The sequence below is a fragment of the Camponotus vicinus genome, unplaced genomic scaffold (assembly GCF_025532165.1).
Source record: "Camponotus vicinus isolate PSW18456_S1 unplaced genomic scaffold, iyCamVici1.0 SCAF_6, whole genome shotgun sequence".
Lineage (NCBI taxonomy): Eukaryota > Metazoa > Arthropoda > Insecta > Hymenoptera > Formicidae > Camponotus > Camponotus vicinus.
Window position 1 is genome coordinate 17,911,227 of NW_028141978.1, and position 12,842 is coordinate 17,924,068.

At 40.4% G+C, this 12,842-nt stretch overlaps 1 protein-coding gene across 1 annotated transcript; it reads left to right on the forward strand.

The window, feature by feature from the left end:
- The first annotated feature begins 6,269 nt into the window (after window positions 1–6,269).
- On the forward strand, window positions 6,270–7,689 carry LOC145973186 (uncharacterized). Its single transcript, XM_083102422.1, has 2 exons — window positions 6,270–7,242; window positions 7,320–7,689. The coding sequence occupies exons 1-2, from the start codon at window positions 7,150–7,152 to the stop codon at window positions 7,578–7,580; spliced, it is 354 nt and encodes a 117-aa protein (XP_082958548.1). The 5' UTR covers window positions 6,270–7,149; the 3' UTR covers window positions 7,581–7,689.
- The last annotated feature ends 5,153 nt before the right edge of the window (window positions 7,690–12,842 follow it).

Below are 12,842 nucleotides of genomic sequence, written 5' to 3' on the forward strand. Positions count from 1 at the left end.
TAATTTTTTGCTCAATTTCTCCCTGTCGATCTCTCAAAAGTTTATCCACATATCGTTTGTTGACGGCGTCAGTATCAGTTTCCGGTTGCGCTACACGTTGAATCTTGCGCGACCTTGCGTCAAAGCCGGTAGTAGTCTGGCAGAGAGCATTATCGCGAACGTAATTTCTCAATAATCCATTCCATTGATAGTACAAATTATTCGACGTTCCGAGCGATAATCCAAATTTATTAATCGACATTTCGGTACCGAGAACTTTGACGGAATGACATGTATCGTTGACGCATAGTTTAATTTATAATAATGCCAGCCTCGCGAAGTTCTTCGATAATTGACAAGATTTCATTGTCGTGAGCATTGTTGCCGGCTCGACGCGAGGCGTCCAGCAATCGCAAACGATCTACCAATTCGTTGGGATCGTTCCAATGCACGTAATCGATCATGTTGTCGCTTAGCGTCATGGTGTGCGGCGCGTCTATACCTCTTCCCACCTTTCTATCGGGGAATAATGGTGCAATTATATATTTGTACTTGTATCCTTTGTTACTTTTAATAGGATTATTAACTTTGTTGTCACGTTTATGCGCATTTGTTGCTTTTAATATACTTTGATATTTATACAAATCGTCTTGAGTGTATTTTTTATGATTGGGAAATTTTCTAAAAATCAAATCGTAGATACCTTCAGATCCCGTATATTTTATTCCATCGATAATTATATTATCTTCCATGTCCACATCGAAACGTTTATCACCGAGCATCATTCCTTCGCTGGTAAATTTAACACCGTAGACGTAATCCATACTCTTATTTTTATCAACACTCATGATAGCTCCTATATATTTTTGCGCTAGTGGACCAAAATGATCTCGGAACGTTTTCTGACCTTCGGACGTTTCTAATTCATGTCGGACCGATGTTACAAACGAATCGGGCGTGGTCTCATAAATTTCTTCGACGGACGGGGATGGTATTGTTTGACGCGGTTGTACTTTTATCGGAGTAGAAACAGTAGCCATATTAGAAAATTGTTTCCTTCGTTTCGATCGATTCGGTGTCGAATATATCGGCGAATCGTTTATCGGCATATTTATCCGTGCTCGCTTTATTCCTTGCTTCGACTCTTTTATTTTTTCCTCGTGCTTCTCTCCAAACGTTAAACTCAATGGTTCAATTTTCGGCGCATCAGATTCCACAGTATTTTCGATAAGCTGTTTTAAAGGTTCGGTAATTGGCTTAAATTGTCTTTCCAATGCAACGTCTTCCTCCATTTTACCAGTTTTCAAAGCGCGATATTTTTTGCGAATTGATTCGCTCATTTTTGCAATCTCTATCGCAATCTTTTCACGATCGTCGTTCATGATGCTTGATCAATGTGTCGATGACGACTGATCGCTTTACGGTATCGCGAAATCATTAAATCCTCTTCTATATCGTCCATTGATCAACGTGCTGTCTTTATCAATGACTACGAAGCCATATTTGCGTTGCCAACATTTCTGACACAATGCGCGGAAATCGTCGTAAGACATGTCGGTATTTACATGATCGTTGTATACATGTTTCAAGTTTGTGCCGTCTTGTTTAAATAAAATCAAAAGATTCGCATTATCGCGTATAAGATGCTTAGGTATCTTGGCATACGTTTGACAAAGATAGAAACAGTCGACGCTCGAGTGTCGACCCATTGCAAAGTATTCTCTTATCGTATCTTGCTTGTCACATGCCACGTCATCAAAGATAAAGATGGAATTCGGAAGCGCCTCGCTCGGTGGAATGACATCGCTGTTATTAGAGAATGTGAAATAGCCAATTTCGTCTATAGGTGCTAATAAATTTTCCAAGTATCTATATTTCGGTTGTTGAAGCGATTTCGAGTATACGTACGCGTTCTCGAAACGTACACCGTACGGACTTTCTATCAAACTAATCAACACGTTTGTCTTACCGCAGTTTGAAGGGCCGCAAACGATACCGCGTATAGTAGTCGGTAGCATGTTTCCATGCTTGCGTACTTTTTTCTCCGATATTAGTCTATCGTCGAAATTTGATACTTTGATTATCCGCGCTTGTCGCACGAACCGCATGTTTTCTCTTTCGAATCAATTTTGCGAATGATCACGAGGGGGGAGACCTATTTATAGAGGTGTCTCAACTCGAAACCGTTCAGTATCAAAATGTTTCTCCTTCTGTCGGATGAAAGAGACATTTTCCGGCTTACCGCCGAACAACTGCAGTATATCCCAAAGATTGTTTTACTACAAAATTTTGGTGATTACGTGGAACGATTGTGGGACAAGCTTCCAGAATATATAAAGGCTGATTCGGAGGTTCGACAATATCGTTCGTGCATGCGACATTACAATCAGCCGTGGATGCGAACACACATCGACGGTCCACCACCGTTAATAAAAAATTGCTACGAATGTCAGCGAGAATCGTAAGAGGTAGCGGTCTCTTAAATCGTGCGATAAACGCTCTTCCCATCGAATTACATATTCCCGGTTATCAGTTTTGCGGCCCGGGAACTCGATTAGAGAAACGATTGGCTAGAGGCGATCGAGGCATCAATCCATTGGACACCGCTTGTCGCGAGCACGACATTGCTTACTCGCGAAGCAACGACCTCGGTCAACGACACGTCGCGGATCGCATACTAGCTGCAAGAGCGCGAGAACGCATTACCGCGAGGGATTCGACTCTTGGTGAAAGAGCAGCCGCTACGACTGTTTGGGCGACAATGAAGGCAAAGACAAAACTCGGCATGGGGATGAAAAAGTCATCGACGACAAAGAGGAGGAAAAAACGAATACTTCCAGTAGCGAAACGCGGTGGTATTTTACCACTTTTACCGTTGTTGGGAGTTGTCGGTTCTTTGGCCGGCGGTGCGGCGGGAATCGCAAAGGCGGTAAACGATAGCAAGGCGGCACAACGTCAGCTGGAAGAGTTGCAGCGTCACAATCGCGCTATGGAAGGTCGCGGACTTTATCTTGCTCCGTACAAGCGTGGACAGGGATTCTCAACAAAGTCTAAGAGAAAAAAAAAAACGTCGAAAAAACATTAAAAATGCCTACGGGTGCGACAACTAACGTGCAATTGGAACAATTGGCGAAACGTATGCACATACCGTTCTTTAGAGGTGTTTTCATGCGCAATAATTTACCAATAAGCAGTGTACGACGAAACGAGAGCGGTATCGTCAATTTGGATGACGTTGATGGTCCCGGTACTCATTGGGTAGCGTACGCAAAGAGGGGAGATCGTATCGTATATTTCGACAGTTTTGGAAACCTTCGACCACCCAAGGAACTTGTGCGATATTTCGGACGAGTGAAAATTGAATACAATTATGCATCTTATCAAAGTTACAATCAGAGCATCTGTGGACAGTTGTGTTTAAAATTTCTTCAAACAGTCGACGATCAATTTAAAGCCTGACAATCCATCGTCATGACTCAGTATTCGTTCGACATGTCACTGACACTTACGTTGACTGGCAGAAGCAGCGTTCTCGCTGTAAGCTATTTTCCCGCTATAGATTTGACTGATGCCGATTACGAGCTTGGATTAACGGATTTTGAAACTTATCATACGATTCCAAACGTAAATTTTTTGAATAATAAATTTTACTTTGGCAATGACGACAAGGAAATTACGATTCCCGAAGGATCGTACGAATTGCACGCTATAAATGACTATCTCAAACGTGCAATTTTGCAAGATGAACACCTTTCCAGAGATGTTGAAAACGATTATGATGAGGAATATCCAATAGCGCTCCGCGCCAATCATAGCACGCTAAAGAGCGAAATCAAATGTGCCTACAGAATAAACTTTACCAAACCCAACAATGTAGGATCCTTGCTTGGATTCTCATCGAATCGTATATTGCAACCTCGCGAGTGGTACGAATCGGACGAACCAGTTAATATTATAAACGTAAATATTATTCGTATAGAATGTAACATGACTACTGGTGCGTACAGCAATGGCATGCGCGTACACACAATACATGAATTTTCACCGAGCGTACCACCAGGATATAAGATATCGGAAACGCCGGCACAGATCATTTACCTGCCGATCATCGTACGGAGCATTACGGATTTAACAATACGTATTGTGGATCAAAGAGGTCGATTGCTCGATTTTCGAGGAGAGGAAATTACCGTAAGATTGCATATACGGCGGCGACAAACATAGTATGCTCGTGCTGAACGAAACGGAGCACGCGAGAGACAATACTTTTACGAGGGACAATACTATTGCGGTATCGGGTGACAATAATAAGATAGCCATTAAGAAGAAGCTGAGCGCGTTGAATCGTGAATTTTTAAAATCATTGGGATTCATCGTACGAAAAGAATGATTGATATTTTGAATATCGGAGGTGAACCAGTCTTTGACGATCGCATCGTCAAGATTGAGACTCATACATACAATCCGTACGCCAATACGATGCTTGGATACAGCGACGAGATACGAATACCTATACAACATCAGGATTTGTACACGTTACCGTGCGAAAGCTTTCTTTACATCGAGGGAAGGTTTAATGTGCGTAAAGCGAATGACGAAATGAAGGTTGTATTGGGAAACAATTGCGTCGCATTCATGTTTGATGAGCTTCGATACGAACTCGACGGAGTAGAGATTGATCGCAACAGAAATGTTGGAATAACTTCGACGCTCAAAAATTATGTCTCTCTAACGCACCAGAAAAGTATAAACTTGAAGAACGCTGCGTGGGATTTGACGTACAATGGTGACAAAAATTATTTCAACTATTGTGTACCGCTCAACATGCTGCTGGGATTTTGCGAAGATTATAAACGCGTTGTGATTAACGCTCGTCACGAATTGATTTTGATACGTTCGCGCAACGATAATAATTGTCTATTCGGACACCCATCGTCGGAGGCAGAGATTGAATTACTCAAGATACAGTGGCGTATGCCTCATGTAATATTGAACGAGATTAATAAATTGTCGATGTTGCGAATGTTGGAAAGCGGACGATACTTGAATATGAGTTTCAGATCTTGGGATCTATACGAATTTCCTCTGCTGCATAGCACGACTAAGCATTCATGGACCGTGAAAGCCGCCTCCCAGCTAGAGAAACCACGATACGTGATCTTTGCATTGCAAACTGGTAAAAAGAATTCAGTGTCACAAGATGTTACATTATTCGATGACTGCAAATTAACCAACGTTAAACTCTATTTAAACTCGGAATTTTATCCCTATGATGATTTAAATTTAGATTTTGAAAAAAATAGATTCGCCGTTCTATTCAACATGTACTCTCGTTTTCGCAAATCTTATTATGGATGCGATGATAATGCAACGCTATTAACCATTTCAAAGTTTCTACATTGCGGTCCTCTCGCGGTCATTGATTGCTCGCGACAAAACGAGTCTGTCAAAACTGCTACCGTGGACGTGAGAATAGAGTTTGAATGCAGGGAAAATATACCGGCGAATACTACCGCCTACTGTCTCATCTTGCACGATCGGGTTGTCGAATATAATCCATTGACCAATGTAGTCCGCAAAATTACATAAGTCAGCAAATATCCCCTCCATTGCATATGAAAAAATATAAAAGATTGAGATGTTTGACGATCGACATCAGTCTGCGATCGGATCTTGTCATCATGGCTGTGCCAACGTTTGTGGATCTACAAGGATTTATCGTTGGGAAAAATTTTGTCGTGAAGGAAGCTGCTGTTCTGAGAAAGGGATCCGTACTTTCTCATTATATTTTTACATGTCCCGAACCATGGCACATGCTCACAAAATCTGAGAGATGTCAGGTTTTATGGTTGATGAAAAATCACCATGGATTATCGTGGAATGATGGACACGTTTCATATTGGAAATCGAAACGTTTAATTACGACAGCGGTGATGGGTGCAACGGGGGAGGATGATGATGCGTCACCTCTCGTGTACGTTAAAGGGCATGAAAAACGGCAATGGCTAGCCGATATACTGGACAATGATGCAAGAAACGATGTGATTATCGAAACTTTGGATGCAGATTATGAGGATGTAGCTTCTTTAAATAAGTTAGATGTTAAGAATACTGTACGTTGTGAAAATCATGTAAAAAATTGTGCTTTAGAAAATGTATTTAAGATTTATAATTGGTGGTTGAAACATCATGATTCATCGAATCCATATTTATAATAAATTGATGATGCAATATATTTTTATCGTCTTTCTTATTCTCTCCTTTCTTTCCTCATCTCTATCTATGTACGTGTGCAGTATCGTGTTTCCGTACGCGACACAGCTGCCACAGATATTGTATTTCGATACTACATTGTGGTACGTGATAAAACATTTAAATATTTGATAATTGAATATAGTTTTACGTTCGATGACCGTTCGACGAGCGTTCATTCCCGTTCAACGAGCGTTTGTTTCCGTTCGACGGGCGTTCGTTTCCGTTCGATTACCGTTCAATTACCGTTCGACGAGCGTTTGTTTCCGTTCGATTACTGTTCAATTACCGTTCGATGACCGTTCAACGGGTGTTCGTTTCCGTTCGATTACCGTTCAACGGGCATTCGTTTCCGTTCGACGGGCGTTCAATTACCGTTCAATTCCGTTCGATTACCGTTCGTTTCCGTTCGATTACCGTTCGACGGGCGTTCGTTTCCGTTCGACGGGTGTTCAATTACCGTTCAATTCCGTTCGATGACTGTTCATTTCCGTTCGATGATCGTTCAATTACCGTTCAACGAGCGTTCGTTTCCGTTCGATGACCGTTCGACGAGCGTTCGTTTGCGTTCGATGACCGTTCGAGCAGGGTTGACACATTATAATGTTATATTATATCATGCATACTTTTGTCTTACGACGCGTTTTTGGTAAAGCGATAATGATATGTCCCTATTCTAAAGTTTCGTGTCGAGACCTCGTTGTCTCCTCACAAAGTAGCGATATGATAATATTAATATTATATTATATACCACGCTGAGAGTTGCATGGGACCGCGTATACTTTTGTCTTACGACGCGTTTTTGATATGGTGATAATGTCGCATCTCTGCTATAAAATCTCGTGCCGAGACCTCGTTCTCTCATCAGAAAGAGTTTAGAAGTGCGCGAGTAAGAAGTGTGTAAAAGTTTAAAAAACAATGGATCATCTTGCATCATTGTACAAGGACTGGAAGACGAAATTGATGGACATATTATGTATCGTAGCACTCAACATGACTTTCACGTGGAACGTAAGTAGTGTTTTGTGATTATTTTGTGAAAAAGTGTAAAAAATTTTGTATTTATATTAATTATACTTTTTATGTAGTTCCAGGATGAAGTCCGCATACCGGGCTTCATGAACATAGAGCACCGCCAGTGGGTGCGGGCGGTGCGCCGGGCCGAGAGGGAGAATTTTGGAGACGTGTGGGGCGACACCCCGGAGGGCCTAGATGGAGATATATTTGATCTGCGGCGGCTCTTCGGGGAAGAGCCCTACGAAGAAATAGAAGAAGAGATATGGGTCCAAGAAGAGGAAGATTGGGAAGAAGAGGAGGAGTGGGAGGACTTAGTAGCCCCAGGGGGCTAAGGTATATCTATTTTTTATAATTTTTATTATTAATTATTAAAATAAAGCTAATGAAATGTCTCTTTTTCTGTTGCAGGAGCGGCCTCCCCATGTATTTTATATTTTTATATTTTTATTATATTACTATTCTTATTATTATTATATTTTTTAAATTTTAAATTTTATATTATTATATTACTATTCTTATTATTATTATATTTTTTAAATTTTAAATTTTATATTATTATATTATTATTTTATTAGACACACACACACACACACACACACACACACACACACACACACACACACACACACACACACAAATTGTATAATACACACACACACATTTTAAAATAAATGTTATATTTAGTATTGAAAAGAAATGTATTTATTTACGCGCCTCTCCTTGCGTTCCCATCCCTTGCGTCTCTCTTGCGCTAGTTGTAAGTATAGCAATATCGTTCTCTCTCTCTCTTTCGTACGCGCTATCGTTCTAACAATAAGTCTCGCGTTAGTTGTAAGTCTCGCGATATCTTCGTTCTCGCTCGCACGCGTTATCTTAGCTATTATCGTTCTCTCTCGCACACGTTGTTCTCGCGATATTATAGTTCTCTTTCGTATGCGTTCTCTTCGCGCTATTATCGTTCTCTCTCATTCACAAGCTCGTCGCTATCACTCACTTACCTTTGCGTCGTCCTGCTCCCACCTATGTGGCATCTTATAATGCGTCGTCCTTGTCCCACGTTGACGCCATCCTTGTCACATGTTGATGATGTCACGTGTCATCCTTGTCGCACTGTCCTCTTCACACACTTTACGCTATCCTTTTCCCACACGTAGCGCTATTCTTCTCACACCCGTCCCCCCCACCTGCGCGGACCCCCTCGTCCATCGCTCGCGCCGCGGATCCCCCCTACCCGCGCGGACCCCCTCGTCCATCGCTCGCGCCGCGGATCCCCCCTACCCGCGCGGACCCCCTCGTCCATCGCTCGCGCCGCGGATCCCCCCTACCCGCGCGGACCCCCTCGTCCATCGCTCGCGCCGCGGATCCCCCCTACCCGCGCGGACCCCCTCGTCCATCGCTCGCGCCGCGGATCCCCCCTACCCGCGCGGACCCCCTCGTCCATCGCTCGCGCCGCGGATCCCCCCTACCCGCGCGGACCCCCTCGTCCATCGCTCGTGCCGCGGATCCCCCCTACCCGCGCGGACCCCCTCGTCCATCGCTCGCGCCGCGGATCCCCCCTACCCGCGCGGACCCCCTCATCCATCGCGTGACGTCATCATCCCCCGCGTGACGTCATCATCTCCGCGTGACGTCATCATCCCCCGCGTGACGTCATCATCTCCGCGTGACGTCATCATCCCCCGCGTGACGTCATCATCTCCGCGTGACGTCATCATCCCCCGCACGTGACGTCATCATCCCCCGCGTGACGTCATCATCCCCCGCGTGACGTCATCATCCCCCGCACGTGACGTCACCCCCCCCCCCCCGCGTGACGTCACCCCCCCCCCGTGACGTCACCCCCCCCCCCCGCCCGCGGTTCCCCCTCGCCCCTCACCCCCCCTCGGAGCCCCTGCGTTAGAAACCTCATAGTCTTACTACTAACAACTGTTTTTTTTTTACACCAATTGATTTCTCTCATTATTTTGCATATAAAAGTATTAAGGTAAAATAATCGAAAAATGAATATTTTACTAGATATTTTATGGTTCATGTAAAATTAAGAAATTATTTCAAGCCTCATAACTCGAAAAGTACTCAATGAAGAAATACTTTATTATAGTGTTGGAAAGCTCTCGAGATAAGCTATAAGAATACATAATAAAAAATAGGGGGTTCCATTTAAAAAATTAAACCTTCATGTAACATTTTTGCTTATTACTTAATAATTATTGCGAATTTTGTAAAATGGTAGAGGACTTTTCTTCTTAGTTTGACCCAATCTATCATCACTTTTCGTTTGGTCCCTCACGAATCGGACACCCTGTATATATGGTATATGGGGCATTCTTTATCAAATCGGACACCCCCCCCTGTCCAAAAATAGGGGCAACCGAAAAATTTCTTTTAGGGCTCATTTTATAGCTATATGCATGTACTTTCGTTTTAACTCTGGCCTTTTTAAAAAACCAATATGGAGGACCCAATATAGCGGCCAAAACCTGGGGAAACTGAACTTTAAAAAGCAATATCGCTCATTAGAGCGTACTAAAGCGGTTGCTTTTTCATGAAATCCATGTCGGTTGTGGAAAATGATCTAATTTGCGTCTTATTTAGAAATAACTGATAGTTTAAAAAATATCGTAGTGTTTTATAGAATCTGTAGAATCTGTACACCGAATATCAAATTTCAAATAGCTGGAGCATGCTTACTATAAATTGTCTTTGAATTTGTCTAAACAGTTGCTTTCATTTAACAATGTGATCAAGAGATCAGCGATTGAAAAAACGCTGCAGCACTTAATTTAATGAGCCTGGAACGAACAGTATAAGTCTCAGTTAATAATATCATCGATTTCTACCATTTTCTTGACATTTGGCCGCCATTTAAATTCCGCCATTTTGAAATTTGATATTTTTAATACAAATTCGTTACCAGGGACGAAGAAAACACTGCACCACTGGATTTCATAAAAAAGCAACCGCTTTAGTACGCTCTAATGAGCGATATTGCTTTTTAAAGTTCAGTTTCCCCAGGTTTTGGCCGCCATATTGGTTTTTCAAAAAGGCCAAAGTTAAAACGAAAGTACATGCATATAGCTATAAAATGAGCCCTAAAAGAAATTTTTCGGTTGCCCCCATTTTTTGACAGGGGGGGTGTCCGATTTGACAAAAAATGCTCCATATATATATATATATATATACATATATAAAATTTTTTTAATGTGATATGTGTAAATTACGAGATACTTTAACGTTTTGTAGTTCTGTATTGAACTAAACTTTATATTTAGTCTTAAATCGAGTTTATCTCAACGTAAGATTTAGTTTTTATATTATGCAATATATGTATATATATATATATATATATATATATACAGGGTGAGCCATTTTAATTAACGCACGCAATTATTTCGGAAACAAAGCATTTTAGAGAAAAATGTTTCAGACAAAAGTTTTATGGTTTCGAGGGGGCCATAAGATGGTATCATTGGTTTGACCTTGAAGAGTTATTTGAAGGTCACGTGAAGGTCACCTTCAATTTCTTAAATGGAGCCTACTATTTGTCATTGCATATTCTTGTAGCTTATCTCGAGAGCTTTCCAAAACACTATAATTAAGTATCTTTTCATTAAGTACTTTTTGAGTTATGAGGCTTGAAATAATTTCTTAATTTTACATAAACCGTAAAATATCTTGTAAAATATTCATTTTTCGATTATCTTACCTTAATACTTTTACGTACAAAATAATGAGAGGAATCAATTGGTGTAAAGAAAACACATAGTTGTTTTTAAGAAAAAATATGGAATTGTTAATTGCAAATTACATATTTTTTCTTCGAAACAACTATGTGTTTTCTTTACACCAATTGATTCCTCTCATTATTTTGTACGTAAAAGTATTAAGGTAAGATAATCGAAAAATGAATATTTTACAAGATATTTTACGGTTTATGTAAAATTAAGAAATTATTTCAAGCCTCATAACTCAAAAAGTACTTAACGAAAAGGTACTTAATTATAGTGTTTTGGAAAGCTCTCGAGATAAGCTACAAGAGTGTGCAAAAATATATAGGGTCCATTTAAAAAAATTGAAGTGACCTTCACGTGACCTTCAAATGACTCTTCAGTGTCAAACCAATGATACCATCTTATCATCCCTATCACCCTTCGAAACCAAACAACTTTTGTCTGAAACATTTTTCTCTAAAATGCTTTGTTTCCGAAATAATTGCGTGCGTTAATTAAAATGGCTCACCCTGTATATATATTGCATAATATTATAATTGTTAAATGAAAACTAAATCTTACGTTGAGATAAACTCGATTTAAGACTAAATATAAAGTTTAGTTCAATACAGAACTACGTTAAAATATCTCGTAATTTACACATCACATTAAAATTTTTTTTTTATAAATGTTATCTATAACTTAAGAATATTATATTATTATGCAAAATGGAATATGTATAACCTAAAAAGTTACAGATATAAAAGGTGTACATATTTTTTACTAATATACATATATTAATTACAAATAATACATATTAATATAACTGTGAATATATTTACCTAGATTACTTACTTTTATTTCAAATAAAAATAGAAAGAAGTAACTATCGAAATGCAATCACATAAACAAATGATTATGTTGCATGAACAAGTACGCATGAATATATACACTGTGAGTGGCTGAAATAAGATTAATAAGCACATTAAAAATAACTAGCGTACATATTTAACATCAAATTTGTTATTAAATAATATTTGTTATTAAATAATTTTTTCTTAAAAAAACTAATAATTTTTAAAAATAATAAATTATTAAATGAAATTAAAATAATGAATAAAATCAGTAAAACTAGACAAAATAAAATTATATAAATTATTAAGTGTATATAAGTATAGATATTAATAACGTAGACACTAAATAAATAAAAGAAATTAAAAATAATAACAGGGTCATTTATTTAAAAGAAATAAATTAAACAATATTTATATAAATAATTTTTAGTTTATTATGGATTGTATATATGTTTGAAATACAATTTTAGTTTTATGTACATGAATGAATTATAGGAAAAAAACAAAAAGATTTTTGATAAGGTGTAACGGCCCTGCCGTTACTAGAGCTCCATTTACGAACACACGCTCGCGCCAAGTTGGCGCTGAGCGCCGCCGATTGAGCACCTCGGCCAAGCCGCGGATTGAGAGCCGCCGATTGAGAGTCGCGGCTTACCCCACTTCGACACGTATAACCGTGTGGGGATACTGTGTGGGGATATCCAACCGGGTATATAAGGCGGCCGCTCCGGCAGACTAATACCTATTCCTGTCCCGACTCTCGGCACGCTCGAAGCCACAGGGCGCACTCTGGGCATTCGAAGCTTATCGAGCTCCTATCCTTGCTCTGGTCCAGAGCATGGTCGCTACCGTGCCCGGTCGGGTGCACCCGACGACCAGTAGCATCCCGTCGAGCCACGGACGATCCGGTCCAGGGTACGGGCGCTCTCGTACTCAGTCGGTTGTAACCGACGTCCAGAACTGTCCGGCTCATATCCTGGAAGACCTGATAGCCGTTCTCACGGCTCCTGGACACCCGCCGTTTCCATGG